Genomic DNA, 23,859 nt, shown 5'->3' on the forward strand with positions numbered 1-23,859 from the left:
CCCATAAGCATTTATGTATTAAAAAGACAAGCAAGACATGATGTAAAATATAGAAGATAGAAAATGAAAATAGTGTTGGGCTTGCTATTTGACAAGAACATTTTGAAATGTGGCAGGTGAGCTTCATCAGAGACTGATAAAAGTAATCCACTCAGGAAAAAAATAATAATATAATCTATATTTATAGAGTAATGAGCTCAGAACCATCTGTTATAAACCAGTAAAGAAGACACTATAAACTTCTAAAGGAGACACTAATCCAGAGGGCTACAGAGGTTGGGGAGGGGAGTGAGATATTAACAAAAACAGATTACATTATACATTAAAAAGTGTATCCCAAACCACATAGTATATATAATGTATGAAAGCCTGTTTGGTTCACCTCAAGAAAGAGAACTGAAGCTCAAAAAAAAAAAAAAAGGTTTCTAAAAAAAATGAGACTCACTACTTAACTCTTAATACCAATAATAAACATAATAAAGAATTATTGAACTTTCCAGGCAGTCAAGTGGTTAAGACACTGTACTTCCAAGACAGGGTGTGCAGATTTGACATCTGGTCAGGAAACTAAGATCCCACATACCAAGTATCATGGCCAAAATAAAGCAATAAAATATTTTTAAATGGGTTATTAATCATTGTGCATTTACTCGGCTCAGAAACCTCATACATGCTACATCATTTATTCCTTCTAGGAACCCCATGGGCCACATATTCCAATCTTCATCTTATAAATGATGTCTTAGACTGCTTGGACTGCCACAGCAAAATGCCACAGATCAGATGGCTTAATCAACAGAAATTTATTTTCCCACAGTTCTGGAAGCTCGAAGTCCAAGATCAAAGTGCCATCAGGGTTGGCATCCGGTGAGACCTCCCTTCCCGGTTTGTAGACAGCTGACTTCTCGCTGTGTCTCAGATGAGAGTGAGGGAGAGAGTACGAGAGATTATCTGGTGTCTATTCCTCTTCTAACAAGGACATTAGTCCTATCAGATTAAGGCCCTACACTTACCACCTCATTTAACTTCACCTCCTTAAGAGCCCATGTCCAAACACAGTTACACTGGTGGTTAGAGCTTCAGCTTATGACTGAGGGAGAAGGGGACCATAATTCTGCCTATAACAAATGAAGAACTAGAGTCCACTCTCAACACTCATCCACGCTGCCATGGGCTCTGGAAGACTGACCTCAGGGATGCACTGTTGCAGCTCCCTCTGGCTTGAGTTGAGTTCAGCCACTGGGAGACACCAGCAGGAGGTTAGAGGATGGGAGGTTGGGATATTTATCCCCATGGCTCCCATCCTGCCATTGCATAGGTTTAATAATGGTCATGCATGGCTCCGTTTGATGATCTCTCTCTCCTATGCCTGAAACTCTTGCCAGGATCCACTAACTGTTTCCTCCCCTTGTCCCTCTGGGCCCAAGGTGGTAACAGCTTCTCACTGCTGCTAATTCTAGGATGCTCTACTATTCCCATGTGTGTGTTATGCTAGCACACACACTTGCAAATAGTGACTTCATTAGACTCTTCAATTGTCTCCTTTTAATGTACCATCTGTTTTCTATGAGATGCTAATACAATCAGTGGTACCCAGGAGATAATCCTTTTGAGATACAGGCTCTCAAAACAGGATTCTGAAATGGCTCACATATTTGATGAGAGCATAGATAACCTTTTTCCCAGACATGTGGTGGCAACACAATGACTCAGATTATTACTGGTATAGAAAGGGGTGCAGCATGGATCCAGGGAAGGGAGTTGAGAGTTGTAGCATTTAGTTGCTAAGATAAAACGCGGCACTTATTTGTTAAGGCAACAGAGGTCATTATAAACATGTGGGGCCAGCTGGCTATTTCTGACTGTCCTGTACAGGGAAGACGACACTGAAACTTTGAAACCCAAACTCAAATAATGGGTATAAAATCAAAATATCACTATGGGACTTCCCTGGGTGTCGAGTGGTTTGGACTCTGGGCTTCCACTGTGGGGCACATGGGTTCTAATCCTGGTCACAGAACTAAGATCCTGGAAGCTGCACAGTGTGGCCAAAAAATAAGTTAATTAATTTTTTTAATTTAATATTAAAACAAAAAACACCACTATGACAACAATCTCTTATCTCCTGTGACCACAGAACAGATGTAGTTGAGAATCAAACTTGGGGCCTGATTAGAAGGATTATAAAGTTTCAGCATGAGTTATCTAGGAAAATCTGCCAAATCTCACACTAAGGTGAGGGCATCGGTGCAGACAGAATGGTGTGGCAACATTTGGGCAGATCCTAATGAGGTTGAGAATTTTGAACCCCCAAGTGTCCCTTAGTATTCATTCCTGGCAGCAGTAGTCACACACACACACACACACACACACACAAATGCCTGCCACTCCCCCCACAAGGAAACCTTGCCTTTGCTCCATTTAAAAAACTAAAATTCAACAGCTACACCTAAAGCACTTTACTCATAAAAGATGCAGAATCTTATCACCTATACCACCACTTACTGGCTCCAGGTCCAAGATAAGAGTCAGATTTCAACATAGCCCAGATGGAGAAAGCTGCTTCTGGAGGCTTTTTTTTTTTTTTTTTTTTTAACATACCAAGGAGTTATAGGATCTCACCAATTAGAATCATCAGTAGTCTGGCTAGCACATAAGGATGTAGAATGTAAGGGTATTAAGGAAAATTAAATATATAGTTTGATTATCAATACAGATGTACTCCCCTGGAATTCAGGATTTAAATTGCATTACTATGAGCTTGTGAGGTCTTCCCTGGTGGCTCAGTGGTAAAGAATTTGCCTGCAATGCAGAAGACGTGGGTTCGATCCCTGAGTGAGGAAGATCCCCTGGAGGAGGGCATGGCAACCCACTTTAGTATTCTTGCCTGAAGAATTCCATGGCCCAAGGAACCTGGCAAGCTACAGAACATGGGGTTACAAAGAGTTGGACATGACTGAAGCTACTTAGCACATACACACACGTAAGCCTGTAGAAGTCCCTTTATAATTTTCTAGTTGATTAACTAAAGCTTGGGCTTCCCTGGTGACTCAGACAGTAAAGAATCTACCTGTAATGCGGGAGACCTGGGTTTGATCCCTGGGTTGGGATCCCTGGAAGGTGGCATGGCAATCCCCTCCAGTAGTCTTGCCTGGAGAATCCTCATGGACAGAGGAGCCTGACAGGCTACAGTCCAACAAAGAGTCGGATACACTGAGCGACTAAGCACACCACGACTGAAGCTTGGATTAAACAGTACCCTATATGAAGGTATATGAGACACCAAAATTTCCCTAGCACACTGTCAAAAAGTGGTTGTTAATTTTTAACATGCTGAAATATCACTTGGAAATTTGGTTAAACAGTTTCCTGGGCCCTAGAGCCAGAAATTCTGATCTAGTAGGTTGAGGGGGACCTTGAATTTTCATATCTAACAAGCTCAGGGGTGATGCCACTGCGTTTGGCACAAGGATCTGAAAGAAAGTGAAAGTGAAGTCGCTCAGTCGTGTCTGACTCTTTGCGACCCAGTGGACTGTAGCCCACCAGGCTCCTCCGTCCATGGGATTCTCCAGGCAAGAATACTGGAATGGGTTGCCATTTCCTTCTTCAGGGGATCTTCCCAACCCAGGGATCGAACCCAGGTCTCCCGCGTTGCAGGCAGAAGCCTTAACCTCTGAGCCACCTAGAACCTATTAATCCTTACACTTGGAGTGAAAGTCACTCAATCCTGCCTGACTCTTTGCAACACCATGGACTATACAGTCCATGGAATTCTCCAGGCCAGAATAATGGCGTGGGTAGCCTTTCCCTTCTCCAGGGGATCTTCCCAACCCAGGGATCAAACCCAGCTCTCCTGTATCGCAGGTGGATCCTTTACCAGCTGAGCCACAAGGGAAGCCCTACACATGAAAAGCACTACCATAAAAGAATCTGAAGGCTCAGGGAGAAAGGAATATTGGAGTACATCTCTTACATGCAATCTGCTGGACCACCTCTTAGTTTAACTTGGTTTTAGACATGTTAGATAGAGATGTCCTAGAGCAGCTAGAAATAAGATTCTGGAATACAGAGAACACATTTATGGATTACCGAGAGATCATAAAACTACCTCAAACAACATCTCATTGATTGATAGAATCGTAGATGGCAAACTAAAACTTTTCTGCTGAGCAGGCCTGCCACCAGAGTGGACCACCATGTCAGAGGAGTCCAAGATTCTAAAGTTTCTTCAGCCAATTTTTCATGATTTCTTCTTTAAGGAATCTTTTCAGGCATTTTTTCCCTAATTTCCCTCCTCCATGAAATTTTAATGTCACAGATAAACTGGTACGTGTACTGTGTGTAATGTATAGCTGTGGTGTGTGTGTGTGTGTGCACGCGTGTGCATGCATGCTAAGTTCCTTCATTTATGTCCGACTCTCTGAGACCCCATGGACTGTAGCCCACCAGGCTCCTCTGTCCATGGAATTCTCCAGGTTAGAATACTGAAATGGGTTGCCATGCCCTCCTCCAGGGGATCTTCCCAACCCAGGGCTCAAATCTGTGTCTCCTGCATCTCCTGCATTGCAGGCAGATTCTTTAGCAGATTCTTTATACATATCCAGGCATATCTCATTTATTGCACTTTGAAGATACACTACATCTTTTACAAGTTGAAGGTCTGTGGCAACCTTGCAGTGAGCAAGTCTATCGCTGCCATTTTTCCAATGGTATTCGTTTACTTCGTGTCTCTACGACACATTTTGGTAATTCTCAGAACATTTCCAATGTTTTCAGTATTATTTTATTTGTTATGGTGATCTGTGGTCAGTGATCTTCGAGTTTACTACTATGACTGAAGACTCAGATGATGGTTTGTATTTTTTAGCAATAAAACATTTTTTAATTAAGATATGAACATTGTTTTTTCAGACACAATGCTTTTATTGCACACTTAATAGAGTGCAGCATAGTGTAAACATAATTTTTACATGTGTTGGGAAATCAAAATATTTGTGTAACTCTTTTTAATGAGACAGTCACTTTATGTTGTAGCCCAGAATCAAACCCACAATATCTCTAAAGTCTGTCTGTGTATAAAGATTTTTTTCAGCCCTTGAGAACCAGTTTTTACATTCATTTGGGAACGTACATTCTAGACCCAGATCCACCATTATCTTGTTAGGTTTTCTTAAGCTTACGATCATTTCTGGATCTTAGTTTACTCCTTCCAATCTGATCAGGAAGTATGAGACAATTCTCAGGATTTCTCCAATGTTCTGCACCTCCATGGATACTATTCCATTAATGGTGTTCCCCTGTGACCCATATACAGTATTTGGTTGCATCTCCGTGTGAAGTAGACACTGAAAAGTTGCCAGTAAAATGAGAATGAAAATGAGCTACATCTTCCCTTAGTCTGACATCAATGTTGCTTTCGAGTCCTCAGTCAGTCTAAAGCAGATAGCTTAGTTTATTCCATTCTGGGAAGCTCAGGACAGTCTGGTAATTTGCCAGCCCAGATTCAGAACCTATCACCAACCCTGGAGTTCAAACTATTTTCTCCTCTCCTGGGTGCCATGTGGATTAGAACAGCCACATTATTCAGTTCTTCTGCCCATTTTTAAATTGGGCTGCTGTTTTGTTTTGTTTTTGATGTTGAGTTGTATGAGCTCTTTATATATGTTGAGTATTAATCCTTATGTCATTTACAAGCATTTTTTCCCATTGAGTAAGTTAGGGCTTCCTTGGTGGCTCAGACAGTAAAAAATCTGCCTGCAATGCAGGAAGATCTCCTGAATGACAACCCACTCCAGTATTCTTGCCTGGAGAATTCCGCTGACAAAGGAAGGGCCTGGTGGGCTACAGTCCCCGGGGTCATAGAGTTGGACACTACTGAACGAATAACACACAACACACACACATTAAGTCAGTTACCTGTTTTGTCCATAGTTTGCTTTACTATGCAAAAGCTTTTAAGTTTAATTAGGTCCCACTTTAATATTTTTGCTTTTGTTTCTTTTACTTTAGGAGACGGATCCAAAAAATATTACTGTGATTTATGTCAAATAGTGTTCTGCCTGTTTTCCTCCAGTATCTGCTGCTACTGCTAAGTCGCTTCAGTCGTGTCCAACTCTGTGTGACCCCATAGATGGCAGCCCACCAGGCTCCCCCATCCCTGGGATTCTCCAGGCAAGAACACTGGAGTGGGTTGCCATTTCCTTCTCCAGTGCATGAAAGTGAAAAGTGAACGTGAAGTTGCTCAGTGGTGTCAGACTCTTTGCGACCCCATGGACTGCAGCCCACCAGGCTCCTCCAACCATGGGATTTTCCAGGCAAGAGTACTGGAGTGGGGTGCCATTGCCTTCCCTGCCTCCAGTATCTAGTAGTTTTATATTTAGGTCTTTAATCCATTTTGAGTTCATTTTTGTGTATGGTGTTAGAGAATATTCTAATTTCATTCTTTTACATGTAGCTGCCCAGTTTTCCCATTTTTTCCAGAGGACCTGCAGATGGTCAATGGGCACCTGAAAAGATGCTCAACATTGCTAATCATCAGGGAAATGCAAAATCAAAACCACAATGAGATGTCACCTTCCACCTGTCAGAGTGTTTATCATTAAAAAGAACACAAACAACAGATGTTGGCAAGGATGTGGGGAAAAGTGAACTCTCATACTGTTGGTGGGAATGGAAATTGGTGTAGCCACTGTGGAAAACAGAATGGAGGTTTCTCAAAAAAAGTGAACAAAGGACTACTATATGACCCAGAATTTCCACTCCTTGGGAGATATTTGGGGGCGGGGGAAGTAATGCTAATTTGACAAGATACATACACCCCAGTGTTCATAGCAGCATTACTTACAATTGCCAAAGTATGGACGCCTCCATCAACAGATGAACAGAAACCCGCTCCAATAGTCTTGCCTGGAAAATTCCATGGACAGAGGAGCCTGGCAGGCTACAGTCCATGGGGCTGCAAAGAGTGGGACACGCTGAGCACAGTGTACCTACATTAGGATTAGTGATTAATGACTTTTTCTGTTATCTGTCCTACAGTACCAAGGTCTTAGACTCAGAGAACTTACAATGGAACACTTCATACTGAGCTTTATCTACTTCCCCCACATTTGTAGCTCTTCCTGTATCCTGCCTCTAAATTAATGGTGCAATTATCCAGCCGATCTCACTCCATTCAGTACAGAGGGATTATGTTGAGTGCCTCCCTCATCCTTATCAGCTACATTCAATCAGTCATTAAAACCTGTAAATTCCTCCTTACTTTTTTACCTCTGTCATAAACCCCCTCTGTCGCTCTACTGCCTTAATTCCAACGTCGGTCCCTTTTTGCTTAACAATTGCAATAGATTCCTAACTGGTTTCTAAGTCAATGAAACCTCTCCCACTCCACACTAAGCACATCTTCCCAGTGATGTGCCTAGGTAACTCGCCTTCCTTAAAACACTTAACATCTTTGGAAACAATACTAGCCTGAAGATTATTCATGATCTGTTCATAACCTCAAGTGACAGCTTTCTCTACAGTATTTTCCTGCCATTTTCAGGGTAAAGAAACAAGAACTGTGTGTGAGCTGCCAGTTTTATTACCCACATAAAATGCAAATCTGTGTGTCAAGATTTACATGGTTAGAGAATTATCATAAATCACAATTAACAATAGCTTAGATAAGGTTCATAAATTTTACATGTTGTTAAATCACCTTTATCGAAATACCGCTCCTCTAGTGTTTCACGCAGCTTTTTCTTCTTAGTGAAGTTGCTCGGTCGTGTCCAACTCTTTGCGACCCTATGGACTGTAGCCTACCAGGCTCCTCAGTCCATGGGATTTTCCAGGCAAGAGTACTGGAGTGCGTTGCCATTTCCTTCTCTAGGGGATCTTCCTGGCCCAGGATCGGACCCAGGGATCGAACCCTGGTCTCCCGCATTGTAGGCAGACGCTTTACTGTCTGAGCTACCAGGGAACCTGGTACTTCTTAGTACTTATCACTAACAAATATTTTGTCAATTTTTAGTCTCCAGCAGAGTAAACGCCATAGTACCTTTGTTTTGCCAAAACGGTACAATGTTATCTTTTATTTGTACGTATCCTTAGTACAGAGCTTGGTACAAAGTTAGCCTCAGTAAATATTTAATGAGTAAACAGGCTAGGAGAAAAAAGTCTTCCTCGCGTAACCAAAAAAAGGTTTTTCAATTTACAAATTATCTGAATAGGAGCAGTTCTCAGAACAACCCTGCATAAGAGGCAGAGCCTGTTGTACCAACCTATTATTCAAGTATTCGCTGAACCTTGAACATATGTCGTGGGTATGTCACAAAACAATGAAATAAACTTCTAAAAATCTGCCTGTCCGCTCTCCGACCTTGTGTAACTCACACCCTTTTGCACTTTTCACCTCGTACCCAAGACACCGGTTGGTTCCGGTTTGAACCCAATTTGGCACACTATGTCGCAATACGTTCTTGAGAAGGCGCAAAAACGCAACAAGGGGAAAGAAACGCGGCGAAAGAATAATATTCTCATACTATCCTCTTTCAATTTTAAAATCAGATCAGATCAGATCATAATTTCTGTAATTCCTGCCGTTAAGACAAGAACGAAAGAACGTTCCGCGGTCCTCCGCAAAGACGGCTTAAACGCCTTCGCTGCCCACACCCACAATGGACGTTGTCTGTGACGCCCTCAACAGTGCTCCACTGGCCCCGCCCCCTAACCCGGAAGCCCTCCTCCCTACTATGCCCACCCTTCCGTTAGGGCTCCGTTCATGATTGGCTGTCCGTCGTAGGGTTTGCAGCTTCTCCGGATGCTGCGTCACGCCGTGAGCTAAAGAGACTGCGCGCACAGTCAGTAAGAGGTGGGCGGAGGGAGCGGGAGGTTTGGGTGCTTGAGTTTCACCGGCCCGGAAGGGGAACTGCGCGCTTGAGGTGTCCAGGGACTGAGGTACGGCTCCCCCGGGCCTACAGGTACCGCGGTACTCTGCACTACTGACTGTCGGCCCTCTGGGGCCGCTGCCGACGTGTGGGGAAGGTCGGAGGCTGCGGCGCTGCAGACTGCGTCACGGCCTGGCGGCCCGTCAGTTTTCTCCTGCAGGTGACCCTGTGGAGGGGGTGGCGGCTGCGGGACCTGGGATAGGCGGGCAGGGGCTCGTCCTCTCTGCCCTCTTCTTGGGCAGCGAGGTGCTGATTCATCTCCGCGGCCGGGCGGCCCAGCCGCCGCCCCAGTAGATAAGGGGATCCCGAGTCTGCTGTGTTGTAGAGTGGTGCGAGTTTTGCTGCCCGGCTCTCATCCGAGTGTTGTGGTAAGGGTGAACTTTCTTTGATGACCAAGCGCCGGAGCTCATGAATGTGCACGGAAGCGTAAGGGCTCGGTAACATTACCCATTCTGTAGCTAAGGCACCTGAGTTTCAGAGAACAAACCTGTGCCCGAGGCCACTTTTTTCTTACGGTAGAAGCAGAATTGCCATCTTGGAGGCCGCTGAACTGGCGTGCCTCCGTAGGTGTGTTGAGGACTGAGAGGCATAGCAGCTTTAGGCTGAGATGATGTAATGGCGTGAAAGTGCTAGAATGACATGGTGTTTTCCCAAAGGATATTTGTCAGAGTTGTGCACCTCGCAGATCCCGTGACAGATCTGGAAATACATTTATATATTTAAAAGCAAGGATTCTTAGCTGTCTTCTAGGGGTTAAATCATTAGAACAGGAGTTAGACCTAGAAATCTACATTTTTAAGATATATCTCAGGTGGTTTTAGTACCTTGAATATTTTTATGTTTTGTTTCCAAGGGAAGTAATACTTGGCATGGGCTTCCCAGGTGGCTCAGTGATGAAATATCTGCCTACCAATGCAGGAACCTCAGGCTCAGTCTCTGGGTGGGGAAGATCCTCTGGAGAAAGATATGGCGGCCTACTCCAGTATTCTTGCCTGGGAAATCCAGGACAGAGGAGCCTGGCATGCTGCAGTCCATGGGGTTGAAAAGAGTCCCTTGGACTTAACCAACTAAACAACAACACTTGGCATGTTTGGTTTCCACGGATGGTTTGTATAGCCATAAAAAGTAATATGACCTTGAAAAGTTAATCATTTCTTGTTTGGATGACATTTTTCCTCTGCTCAAAGTTGTTATTAGCTCTCTTTTATAATTTCCCGCTGAATACTGGTATAAATCTTCAGCCAAAACCACGTTTATAAAATCCATCACACACCCTTTTAATTCTCTGTTAGCCACATAACTCAAACAAGTTATTTCTTTTGTTACTGTTCCTGTTGAGATTTAAGCCCATTTTGGTGATCTGTCTCAAACTTTTTGTGAGATGGGTTTCTTGAACTAACAAGAAACAAGCAGAGTATTTATTATCATTTTAAAACATCTCTTGATCTTTTCCACTAGGAAGTGACTGGCTTTTATCTCTTCTACGTCCTTCCTTCAGTTGGTTAATGGGTTATTTTTTGTCTGTTTCTAGCGTTTCAGATCTGCTTGGTAAACCTGGTGGACCACCATGCTGGCCGCAAGACTTGTGTGTCTCCGAGCACTGCCTTCTAGGGTTTTCCACCCAGCTTTCACCAAGGCCTCCCCCGCTGTGAAGAATTCCATCACAAAGAATCAATGGCTTTTAACACCCAGCAGGGTAAAGATAATGTTTTTGTATTGTCTGTCTGTCTCTGTGCTCCTGGGCCTTTTTTTTTTTTGGACGAAGCATGAAGCTCCCGACTCTATCATTAGTGATTAACTGAAACAACCCTGCAAAAGCCCCAAATCAGCACTGTCTCCCTATTGGCTTCTTAGCGTTCTGTTCCGGCCTTATCGCATATGAAAAAGAACCCCTACAACTTGTCCTTTACTTACAGCTCTTGGAGTTTCTCATTCAGAGAATTTAGAGTAATTTGTGAAGGATTGAGAGCTATATGGTTCAACAAAGAAATCGTGGATCCTATTGTCAAAAGCTTAAGACCCTGAGAATATTACTGGCTGACCAATTGCTAACCATGTCATTTCAGCTCTTGCTTAGAGAGTGGTAAAATAAAATCTGTCAGGTTAAAGAGAAACCCGTTCCTTTTATACTAGATTTCTGCTCTAGCATTCAGATTAGGAGTATAAATTTTAAAATGTGAGGTAGATGGAAATGTACAGAAGCTAAGAGGGACAACTTTTTTCTTCTTAAAATTAACTGTTTCACTGTTGAAAAAGCTGAAATACAGGTAGAAGTCCTCTCTCCCTTTGGCTTTGTGTTGAGGGAAAAATTGAGCCCATTTCCCAGAAGAGAACTGTAGTTAATACTTATTGAATGCATATCTTTTAAAAGTTAGTGTTTAAAATGATAAGTCTAGAGGTATAAATAAAATTTATAGTTTATGAAATAAGTAATTCTGAAACTTGAACTCAGAAGTTATATTGTAATGAATTAGTGAGTCACTTCAAAGCTAGAATACAGGTAGGGTCTAATTTAATTTATTAAAGATTAGCTAACCTTCATTCATAGTGAAGTTACACACATAGAAAGTATCAAGCTACTTTTTACAGAGTTATCTAGAGTGTCGAGATGCACCCTCTGTTTTATTGTTAACATTCTTTTATATGGGTGGTATGTGTCTTTGTTTTCATTTATGTCAGGAATATGCTACCAAGACAAGAATTGGGATTCGACGTGGAAAAACAACCCAAGAACTCAAGGAGGCAGCTTTGGAACCATCGGTGGAAAAAATATTTAAAAGTAGGTGGCAACCTTTAGTAAACTCTTAAGAGGCCCCTGAACAACCTCCTTAAAATGTGTGCAAACTTGTGTGTATGTGCATCTTGTGAGAAGGGCAGTCATCCTCAGGGATCTGATGACCCTGGAAAGATTGCTACTTGGCTCTGGGCTCAGTGGTTCCCAGTCAGATTTCTTCCAGAAAAAAAATTGTACTTTCACCATTTTTTTTTAAGGATTATTAGTTATTATGCTATAATCTGAAAGTTATACTCTGTTAATGAAGTTCATTTGAAGTTGTGTAGACTCTTACTCAGACATAATATTTGTATATGTTTCAGGCCAAGAGTAAATCACCAAAACATAGGTGTTAATAAAAACCTGGTTGTTCAGGAAGGGCCCATTTAGGGCCTCTCAGGAAGCAATACCTTAATGAAGTCAGCTTAGTTCACAGCTTGACTTTCAGCTTTGCAACCTCAGAATCTTGATTGGTCATCTACCCAAAGTCAAAGAACTCTACTTAACACCCTTGCAAAAGGTTAATACCTATCTTCCCTGACTTAAAATGGGGTTACATCCTGATAAACCCATCATAAGTTGAGGATAAGTTCAGGATACACTTAATATACCTAACCTTGAGAATATCATACATAGCTCAGCCTAGCCTACCTTAAATGTGTTGAGAATATATAACATTTGCCTAAAGTTGGGCAAAACTGTTTTATAAAGTGTTGACTCTTTCCTGTTATTTGTTGAATCCTGAAGGTGAAAAACTTGTTGAATGAGCACAGAATGGTTATAAGTGTGTGGGTGGTTTGCCCGCACAGTCAGCTGGCTGGCTGGGCGCTGTGGCTTCCTGTCACGGCCCTGCATCACAGGGAACTATTAACCCAGGAAAAGACTCACATTAAAAATTTAAAGTGCAGTTTCTACTTGAATGCATATTGTTTTTGCATCTTTGTAAAGTTGAAAAATCTTAAGTTGGGGATCATCTGTATACAAATGGGAGAGAGCCCTACGTGGCGTTCCTCAGGGCATTTCTATTGGTCAGTTGGCCCTAGAAACCAAATTATATGAGTCATCTCAGTCCATAGTAACATTGTTAGTGAACAGACTTTGACTAAAGGGAGTAAGAGGCTTTTTGTCAATATCTTCATCCAGTTAAGAGTTGATAAATTGTTTCTTTCTCAGTACTCTTGAAAACAAGAGCACCCTCTCCCTTGATTCAGCTGCATAAACACTAATTACATTTTACTTTGGTTCTTTTGTTCTTGATCATCTTTGTTAATAGCACTGTATAACATTTGACTGAAAATGTGCTCATCTTTACTTTCTAAGAGTGCCATGAGGATATACATCTCTTATGAATAAAATAGTGTGTATCACAGAAGTACCCCTACATCTGCAGATAACACTGTGTCCTCAAATTTTGTTAGAGTGAAATCACAGATTAATTAAGTCTGATCATGTTAGTCAAGACAACAATTACTGTGCATCTCCTCCTGTGTTCTGCAGTTGATCAGATGGGAAGATGGTTTATTGCTGGAGGGGCTGCAGTTGGTCTTGGAGCTTTGTGCTACTATGGATTGGGAATGTCTAATGAGATCGGAGCTATTGAAAAAGCTGTGTAAGTAAATTGTTCCCAGACAAGTTAGCCTTAAAGCTTCCAGGTTTCTTCTCATCTTTTGCCGCTTTTGGAATCTTTTATGTCCAGTGTTCTAACTGTGTGCAGATATACATGAATAAAAACAATCTATTTCCTTTGCACCTATTTATTCAAAGTAAATAGAAATCTTTACCATAGTCATATGTGTTTAAGCTAGGAGAAAATGTGTTGTTTTGTATGTATGCCAAGTGCTTCTATGCATTTTGGTACTTTTTATCATAACTCCAACATACACATCATTATCTCCTAGATAATGGGATAAAATTTGGAGCAATTATCCAGGTCTCCCAGCCAGTAAATGATTCAACCAAGATTCACATTCATAATCCTGTAAATTAACCATGTTGTGTTTCTTACAGAATTTGGCCTCAGTATGTGAAGGATAGAATTCATTCCACTTACATGTACTTAGCAGGAAGTATTGGCTTAACAGCTTTGTCTGCTGTGGCAGTGAGCAGAACTCCTGCTCTCATGAACTTCATGATGAGAGGCTCTTGGATAGTAAGTCGGCTTGTTTTTGTTTTCCTTTGCCACTAAATAGCAAAAGATTAGATGAAAACTATTGGAGGAGGGGTATTAAGTGGAAAGAATACCTTACTATATTAAATATGTTTTTGTTCAGGTAATATATGAATTGTGGGTGCAGCTGAAACAAAGTAGGATATACATTCTTAGGCAAGTCAGGTATTATTCCATGTTGAATATGTATTTTAGTAGCAGTAAAGGTGTTGGAACTTACAGGGAACATCCTACTTACCTAGTAGCAGATTTAACACAGCTCTGTTTTCTAGAAGTTCACTAAAAAATAAGGCAGATGAAAATCCATCTTAGAGATCAAGGAAAATAGCTGTCACAAAAACCCAAGCTACTCTAAGAGTAGAATAATACTGCTGCTGTTACTCTGAATTCTCCTTGAACCTATATAAGGCTTTATATTCAATGAGAGTTTCGGTTCAGAGGACAGAGTAGTCCAGTTGTATAAAATAGTTTGGAAAGAGGAGAGAAGGTAGTCACTGCAAGTGACCTTATAGTCCCATTCAAGTGAACTTTGAGCGTTTGAGGTCTGGAGTGTAAAGAAGACACAATTAGGGTGTGTTTGATTGCCAAGCTGAGCAGAGTGCCTAACAGAGGCCATTGCAGATACTGAAACAGCAAAAGTATGATGTGTATTTGAGCTTTAAGAGCTGATGTGGACTGGCATCTCGTTTCATACATGATATTTTACATGTTTCAATGCCATTCTCCCAAATCTTCCCACCCTCTCCCACAGAGTCCATAAGACTGTTCCATACATCAGTGAGGGAGGAGGGTTCAGGATGGGGAGCACATGTATACCTGTGATGGATTCATTTTGATATTTGGCAAAACTAATACAATTATGTAAAGTTTAAAAATAAAATTAAAAAAAAGTAATCCCAGTTATCACAGAAAATAAACATCTTTTCATAATTAAAAAAAAAAAAAAAAAAGAGCTGATGTGGAAGAGACGAGAAGCAAGTGTACCAGCTGTGTCTCTTCGAGGTCTGAAACAAGGGATGGTAAGAGCACAAACCAAAGCAGTAGTGTGAGACTGGAAAGGAAGGGGAGATGGGAAAGTTTATCTAATACACTTACAGACTTCTCATGGCAACTGCCCACTGATTCTTTCCATTTTTCTCTTGGCAACCCAGATCCCCATGACTTCCAAATCTGTAATATTTCCACTATACTGTACTTTCCAAAAGGAGACCCATGTGCAGTTATTTAGCCATTTGGACGCTTGAGTATTAGGGTCTTGCTTCTCAGATGGGTGTAAGGGTCTCCTAGCCTCGAGGTTGTCGAAGGCACACAATCAGCTTGTTGCATTCTCATCAGGTATGCCAGTTTTAATGAGGTAAACAGTTCAAAGCAGTGCTTTTATAATAAAGCAAACATGAAAGATTAAAATACACAAAAGACTTTAACCCCTAAAATACAAGACTTAAAGGAAGTTTTGTGCTTGAACCATATTCTGAGGTGCCTGTAGGCATAAGATTAGTCTCACCTAAAATAGTTTAGAAAGCCAGACAGGTGCTACAGAGATGAAGAAGCCTTTGGAAGGTGACAGGCATACGCATGCTGTCAAAGTACCAAGCACAAAGTTTCTGCTTTTGAAACAGAGTAGAGACATCTGACACTGCTTATAACAGCCATGGTACCTACTAAGAAAACTTTCTCAAGGAAGGAATCCTTGAATACCTCAGCCAGATGGGAAGACAGGTATTTTTTGGCACAATAAACAGAATTAAAGAGGCATGAAACTGGAATGTATTTGCAGTATACCAGTTCAGTGTAGCTGAAGTGTACAGTATGGGAAGGTAAAAGGCAAAAAACAGACCTGTGTCATGAAGGATTTTAAAAGAAAAATACACAATTGTGTTAAATATCCTGAAAATGCAGAAATCCATGAAGTAGGTTTTAGTAATTGTTTCTCCATTGGAAGATGTTGGAGTAGAATCCAGTGTGCTGGTCTGTATTAGGAGTGAAGGCTTTCCCATTCTCAGCAGAAACAGCTGTTACATTTACCTGGACTTTACCACAGGGGTTGACCATTCAGATGTCCTTGGTTCAGACAGATGAGGCAGATGAATGAGGCAGGCCTGGTATGTTACACGGGATTATTGGCACCTAGAGAAGTGAAGTGAAGTCGCTCAGTCGTGTCCGACTCTGCGACCCCATGGACTGTAGCCCACCAGGCTCCTCGGTCCATGGGATTTTCCAGGCATGAATACTGGAGTGGGTTGCCATTTCCTTCTCCAGGGGATCTTCCTGACCCAGGGGTCTAACCCAGGTCTCCCGCGTTGTAGGCAGACGCTTTACCGTCTGAGCCAGCAGAGAAAGCCTTCCCAACTAAATGAATTCACTTCTGTTTGTTTGTTTGAATAGTTGGCCAAACAAAATGTCTGCTGCCTAATCTTGCCAAAGGGCTGCAAGTATGCAGTTTCTGCCTTAAATTTCCTGAAGATCATCATCTTTCTTGCATTACAAACATTTCTCTTTTGTGCACACAGAGTATATAAATGTATAACAATGGAAATCTAACATAGACAAAGAAGAGGGATGAGGGCCAATTCAGCCAAAAACTGGGAGGTTAGAAGCGAAGACTCTTATTTCTCATCTTTTCATGTGCTCCTATTTTTCAAGTTTTCATTTAGAGAATAAAGTTTAAGGCAGTGTGCCATATATGTTCTAATTGGTATATCATCACTAATTGTTTTTAATGTTAGTGCTATGCCAAAATAAATATAATCTAAAATAATTGTTCTGGGATTTTTAAAGTGGTTTTGTTACACCTCTGTCTAGCAAGAATAAACTTTTTTAAAGATTTATTTTTACATTTATTTGTTTGACTGTGGTGGGTCCTTGTTGCTGTACGTGGGCTCTAGCTGCGGCATGTGAGGCCCTCTCTCCATTGTGGTGCGTGACCTCATTGCTGTGGCTTCTCTTGTTGCGGAGCACAGGCTCTAGGTGTGTGGGCTCGTAGTTGTGGCTCCTGGACTCTAGAACACAGGCCCAGCAGTTGTGGTGCACAGGCCTAGTTGCTTCGTGGAATGTGGGACACTCCCGGACCAGGGATAAATAGGTGTCCCCTAGCATTGCAGGGTGGATTCCTAACCACTGGACCACCAGGGAAGCCCAGAATAAAAACTCATTTACTTAAAGTTGTCTGCAATACCTTATGTATGACAGTAGGGGGCACTCTTGCTAATTTGATCAAACTGAAGTAAGCACAAGGCCTTTTAATGTGCTAGAAAAATAAAGGATTCTGTTTATTCTTCATCTTTTTAAGCATAGTCTATTGGAAGGACTAACTGAACTTGGAACTTGTGGGTTCTACTTTGTTGTTGTGTGAGGATCCGTTTTTCTTAGTAATACATGTCTTTCAGACCATTGGTGCAACCTTTGCAGCCATGATTGGAGCTGGAATGCTGGTACAGTCAATATCATACGAGCAGAGTCCAGGCCCAAAGCATCTTGCTTGGTTACTACATTCTGGTATGTTGTTTAAAATTGTTGTTAAACAGTCTTAAATACTACCTTTTTGGGTGGCTCTTCACAGTCGTAAATGATACACACACACAGTTTAATTAAGCCTCTGGTCTACTAAACACTTATCCTGCACTTATTCCTGGTTGTATTATTGCCAGAGCTCCATTCTGGCAAGTTAATGTTTCTGATACTGAGACCATGGACGGTCCCAGTGGTACACTATTCTCTGGTAATAGTCTAGGTAAGGCAGAGGTTTCTTTTTATGTATTTTGTCTAATACCAGAAAGATTTCAGGTCTGGTACACATCACTTGAGAATTGTTCTTACTGTGTATCTTTCAGAAAATAAAAAACTAAAGGTCTCCACCAGGGACAGAGGAGGTAAAAATAAGAGCAGAGGTTTTTGCAGTAGAATATAGGGAAGAAAACAATCAAAAAGATCTGTACAGAAGTACAGCTAATGTGACACCATTAGCTGGATCGATATTTAGATAGATCTTGACACAAAGTTACTGTAGGCAAGGCAGAGGCTGTCCAACCCTGGTATTCTGGAACAGTTTTAGTATTCTTTGAGGTACTTGTAATAGTCTCCTTAATTATGGAATGGCACATGCTTATTTACATAAAGTATTTTCCATGGCAAGTATCTGCCTCTGGGTTGAGCAAAGAGCCAGCCAGGTGCAGAACCAAAACGCTTCTTAGATGCATGTTCCCTGCCACAAAATAAGACAAATTCTATAAGCGTTTCCATGAAACTTCCAGGGAGAGAGACTGAAATGTTTTTAATATGGGTTAGTACATGGAAATTAGGCTTTGGACACCCAATATGATGAATTTCCAGTGTGAAATACATCATTTATATTCATGTGCTGTCTTTGGGTGTATATGAGACAGCGTGACTTCCCAACCTTGGCTTTCAGGTCTCTGTCCCATTAGGTCTTAGGTAATTCAACCATAGGTATTTTCCATGGAACTTTACAAGACAGAACTTTAGTGGATGGGAGGGCAGTGATCCCAGTGTTTTCTTTTAATACCAGTATCCTGCTTTTAAGAAGAAAATTATTTATAACATAATATGCATTTGCTGCTTTTTAAAAAAAGTTATTTTAAGCCTTTTCTTCATCTCATTTCTTCCAAATGTGAGTGTTATTATAAAGACTTGGTAGACTCAGACCCAAATAGTGAGCTACATTGAATTTGACAGCTACTAAAAATCTAGACTACTGTTTATACTTGTGAGTATTGATTATTTGGCTAGAAATGGTATTACTGTTGTGATTTAGAATTTGGATAGGTACAAGTTTTAGCTTAGGAGTTTTGTGGCTACTGTTAGCTAAATAAGGAGAAAACTTTGTAGTCCTATTGTTTAACAGTAAGCTCTAATTTGTTGAAAAGGCAGGTTAGTTAGAAGCATTTTCCTTTTGATGGTTATGTAGTAAATGCTTAAGTGCCCACTTGCTCTTTCTCCAGGTGTAATGGGTGCTGTGGTGGCTCCTCTGACGATCCTAGGGGGGCCTCTTCTCCTCAGAGCTGCGTGGTACACGGCTGGCATCGTGGGAGGTCTCTCCACCGTGGCCATGTGTGCACCCAGTGAGAAGTTTCTGAACATGGGGGCCCCCCTGGGTGTGGGCCTCGGTGTCGTCTTTGTGTCCTCACTAGGTAAGCCGCTATGCTTTGACGCTTGGTTCTTGGTCCTGAAATCATCTAGCATACCCTCGTATTCTAATGGAGAGAATGTAGTCAGTGTCATTCAAGTTTATTTAAAGATATATGCCAGTTTGACTGGATTTACTCATTTGGCATAATGGCAGACCATTATTACTGGTTTAACCAAATACATCTAAAATGAGAAAGTTGGTCTGGAGAATGTGAAAATTGCTCTGATGCAGGAACCTTCCTATTATGTGGGCAGATGACCCATTGCAGGAATGAGTACAATGGCTTTTGAACTAAATGTATTTAAAATTAGTGCGCTTACTCAAATGTTTCCTTACCTGTGCAGTATACCAAACAAAAAGTTTTGTGAGTAATGTTGATTACAAATCCCAGTTACAGAAAAATCCTTTCAAACAATTTTTTTCCCATTTTGATTTCAGGATCGATGTTTCTTCCACCTACCACTGTGGCTGGTGCCACTCTGTACTCAGTGGCGGTTTATGGTGGATTAGTTCTTTTCAGCATGTTTCTTCTATATGATACACAGAAAGTAATCAAGCGTGCAGAAGTAGTACCAATGTATGGAGTTCAGAAATACGATCCCATCAATTCGTAAGTAGCCTTGAATGTCTTTTCTTCGTTGCATAAGGACGTTTGTGTTGGTTTGGCCTATTTTGTTTTATGACTCTTAGTTTCCAAGGGCTGCTGTAACAATTATGTAAACTGGGTGATTCACAACAACAGAAGTTTATTCTGTTTCAGAGCCCAGAAGTGTGACACCAGGGTATCATCAGGGCTGGTGCGTTCTGAGGGTTCCAGAGGAGCATCTGGTCCATGCCTCTCCTAGCTTCTTGTCGTGACCAGCCATCCTTGGCATTCCTTAGCTTCTGTCCCTCTGACCTCTGCTCCTGTGTTCATGTGATGTTCTCCCTGTATCTCTGTCTCTCATCAGTTCAGTTCAGTCATTCAGTCGTGTCCAACTCTTTGCAACCCCTTGGACGGCAGCACGCCAGGCTTCCCTGTCCACCACCAGCTCCCAGAACTTGCTCAAACTCATGTCCATTGAGTCAGTGATGCCATCCAGCCATCTCATCCTCTGTCGTCCCCTTCTCCTGCCGTCAGTCTTGCCCAGAGTATTATGTCTCTCATGATGATGCCATATTGGACTAAGGTTCACCCTTCTCCAGTCCTACCTCTTCTTAATTCACATCTTAATTACATTCACAAAGACCCGAAAATAAGGTCACATTCACGGATAACACAGATTAGGACTTGAACATATCTTTTGAGTTCAGCCTCCAACAATGACTTTGTTGAATTTTAGTATTTTATTACTATTAACATTTGGTCTGGTCTCTGTCCTTAGTAAGCTATATGTACATGGAACATTTGATTGTATGGCAACTAAGTGTGATAATTAGGTGTGTATTCAGTTCATTCAGAGTATTGTACCTACTTTTGTTAGTTAGCCTTATAGAACTCTTGTCGGTAAATTATTTTTGTAGTTTATATTTAACAGACTTTAAAAGTGAAGAAAAGATATATTAGTCAAGTGTTGTTTTTGGCGAGTGTACATGATTGACTTAATTTTTTATAGAAAAGCCAGTTTCATTAAAAATTGAGAACACTTCAATTTTAAATTTTTTATTAAAAATTGAAAATTCCATTTTGGAAATATTCAGCTTACACGCTGATGTTAAGTGTTGTATAATGATGCTGTTTCGTTTCCTTGGTGTCTCCACCAAAGTAATTAAGTAATTTCCATGAGTTTCACAGGGTCTGTGACATTTCTAAAAGTAACTTATTTTTCTTTATTTAAAACTTAATATAATGATTTTTTTTAAGTGTTTCTATAATGCTTACAGATTTGTAGCAGGTTTCTTTGGAGGTGACGCAGGGAGGCAATGAGGAAGTACACTTTAAAACGCCAGGCTTGTGTCTGACACATTTTTGTAAGGTGTCTCTTTGGTCTTGTTTTGATGAGTTCATTGTCTATCACCCTTTCTTTTTTTTTTAACAAAATAACTGTACTCAGAGTATCAGAGAATATAAAGATTTTTTAAAAACTGCCCTTAAACAAAGATTAATCTGCCAAAAGAAAATCTTGACAGTTTGCTAGTCTGGGACTTCCTTTTTTGTTGTTTAGTCCCTAAGTAGTGTCCCGACTCTTTTGCAGCCCCACCAACTATAGCCTGCCAGGCTCCTCTCTCCCTGGGATATCCCAGGCAAGAACACTGGAATGGATTGCCATTTCCTTCTCTAGGGAATCTTCCAGACCCAAGGATCGAACCCGCATCTCCTGCATTAGCAGACAGATTCTTTACCGTTGAGCCACCAGGGAAGCCCAGGATTTCTTTAGTTGACATCTTTTTTAAAATTTCCATTTCATATACCTAGGACACATAATCTCTGGAGAAGGCAATGGCACCCCACTCCAGTACTCTTGCCTGGAAAATCCCATGGACAGAGGAGCATGGTAGGCTGCAGTCCATGGGGTCGCTAAGAGTTGGACACAACTAAGCGACTTCACTTTCACTTTGCACTTCCATGCATTGGAGAAGGAAATGGCAACCCACTCCAGTGTTCTTGCCTGGAGAATCCCAGGGACGGGGGAGCCTGGTGGGCTGCCGTCTGTGGGGTCACACAGAGTCGGACACGACTGAAGTGACTTAGCAGCAGCAGGACACATAATCAGTATTGCTCTTTCTCTCCTTCATTAAGGAATAGTTTTTGTCATCGTTACAAGAACTACATCATACTTAATGGACATAATTTCTTTTCTAGGATGCTGGGAATCTACATGGATACATTAAACATATTTATGCGTGTTGCCACTATTCTAGCAACTGGAGGCAACAGGAAGAAGTGAAGTGACTCAGCTTCTGATATCCTCAATACATCAGATATCTGGCTTGTTTAATAGGGGCAGATATTCATTAAATAGTTTGTACAAGCAGCTTTCGTTGAAGTTTAGAAGATAAGAACTTGTCATCGTGTTTCAAACGTTCCAGTAATGTGATGCTTCAGGTCTGTTTTTCTCCTGGAGAATAAATTCAGTAGTTCTCTTCCAGATAGCACATGCATTTTCAATTCTAATGTCTGAGTAATTCTACAATGTTCAAATTATTGTGAAAACCAAGGTTTGTTTTTCAGGAATTTGAGTGTTTTATCTGTTTTAAAATTTATTTGGTTTAGTGAAAGTTCACAAACTTGTGTACCTGCAGTTTCCTTTTTGGAATGTGGAATATTAACAAGTAATGTCATAAGTGATGAAAGGATTTGGTGAAGGGACCAGAGAGAAGCAAAAGGGCACCTGCAGTGTTTCTTTGAATGCTCAGCACTGAGGCGATGGCGGCGGCAAGCCAGGGAGTCTGCACATGGGCAGACGAGGCATGGCTGCATCTCCGCAGAGCCGCCAGACACACTGAGCAGGTGACAAAGACATCGAGGGTTCTCCAGGCGCTCCTTACAGTACAGATGGGGTCATGCTTGACTGCCTGCTGTCTCACGCTGTTAGCAGAGTTCAAAATGCTAACCACATGGCGAATTCCTGTTATATAACGTGTATGTTGTAAGTCTTACTTTTGAATCACCTGAAACAAAGTATCCTTAAAACACTCAGGAAAAAATACTCAAAGCATGAATGTTATTGCATTTTTAAGTATAGAAACAATATGTGCATAATTGCTGAAAAATCTTGCAAATTTATTGAGATGCTTAAAGAAATGCATGCTTGTCTTTCTCATTTCTTCAAGCTTTAAAGCTTTTATCAGAAAAACCTGTTCATGATTTATACTTGAGATTATGAAAGTTTTTCCCTTTAATCTGATTTCTTGCATTCAAAAAGGAAGGCAAAGTGAGGCTTTTTTCCTGAACTGTATTGATCAAAAATGTATTGGAGAAAACACTTCATTAGAGTTTCCCCCACCAGGATTTTCCTTCCGCATAGACTGTTATCTTGTGCCCTTTGTAAGTTTTTTGATACAGAAGAGTTATTTCTGGAAGCTCTTAAGAATGAAAAAAGTGTATGATTATTGAGATGGTGTATCGACAAATATTTATTACAGTAATCCAGAAAAAAACTATTCTAACCACCTCACTTCAGGATGTTCATTTCTGAATAATAAAGGGTCTAGTCAGATGGTGATTGGTCTGTAATTTTTCCAGCTGAACCATATACATACCATCGAATAGGGGTTTGAGAAAGCACATGACTCTCTTACTAACATAGTACGTAGAGTAGTAGTAGTTGTTTAGTCGCTAAATCATGTCCAGCTCTTTGTGACCCCATGGACTGTAGGTCACCAGGCTCAGCTGTCTGTGGGATTTTCCAGCAGCAATACTGGAGTGGATTGCCATTTCCTTTTCCAGGGGATCTTCCTGACCCAGGGATCAAACCTGCGTCTTCCTACATGGGCAGCCGGATTCTTAACCACTGAGCTACAGTATGTCATGATGATAACCATGGTACTTCCAGCTAGAACTGCATTTATTTGAACTCCGGCTCTTCTGTTTATTCCTTTTGTGACTGCAGGCAAATTATTTCACCTCTCCCCCCATTGCCTCGTCTGTAAAACGAAGATGACAACAGAACTACCTCATAGGGTTAAGGTGAAATGTACGGGCACTTAGTAAACACTGCCTGAGATTTACCTGCTGTTGCTGGCTGGTTTTGAAGGGTTTTTTTTTTTTTCTTAAGAAAGATCTGTATTTGTTTTCCCTTGTCTACGTCTTAAAATGTAATCTTACAGGTCCTGTTGTCAGTCATGTTTTAGAATTCAGTTTATATCCTTATGTTTGCATGGTATACACAATGCAAAATGCTGTATCTCAACACTGGGTGTCAGG

At 41.2% G+C, this 23,859-nt stretch overlaps 1 protein-coding gene across 3 annotated transcripts; it reads left to right on the forward strand.

The window, feature by feature from the left end:
* Positions 1-8,819: 8,819 nt before the first annotated feature.
* Positions 8,820-23,158, forward strand: GHITM (growth hormone inducible transmembrane protein). 3 transcript variants are annotated; one of them, XM_070364462.1, is made up of 9 exons: positions 8,820-8,937; positions 10,459-10,623; positions 11,607-11,706; positions 13,198-13,309; positions 13,708-13,849; positions 17,254-17,362; positions 18,826-19,014; positions 19,452-19,623; positions 21,796-23,158. In XM_070364462.1, exons 2-9 carry the CDS (start codon positions 10,495-10,497, stop codon positions 21,878-21,880), a joined length of 1,038 nt encoding a protein of 345 aa, XP_070220563.1. In that variant the 5' UTR covers positions 8,820-8,937; positions 10,459-10,494; the 3' UTR covers positions 21,881-23,158. The 3 variants fall into 3 exon arrangements, with proteins under 3 accessions (XP_070220563.1, XP_070220564.1, XP_070220565.1); XM_070364463.1 differs by lacking the exon at positions 8,820-8,937 and adding an exon at positions 8,944-9,087; XM_070364464.1 differs by lacking the exon at positions 8,820-8,937 and adding an exon at positions 9,167-9,295.
* Positions 23,159-23,859: the final 701 nt, after the last annotated feature.

This window comes from Bos mutus, chromosome 28 (genome assembly GCF_027580195.1).
Source record: "Bos mutus isolate GX-2022 chromosome 28, NWIPB_WYAK_1.1, whole genome shotgun sequence".
NCBI lineage: Eukaryota > Metazoa > Chordata > Mammalia > Artiodactyla > Bovidae > Bos > Bos mutus.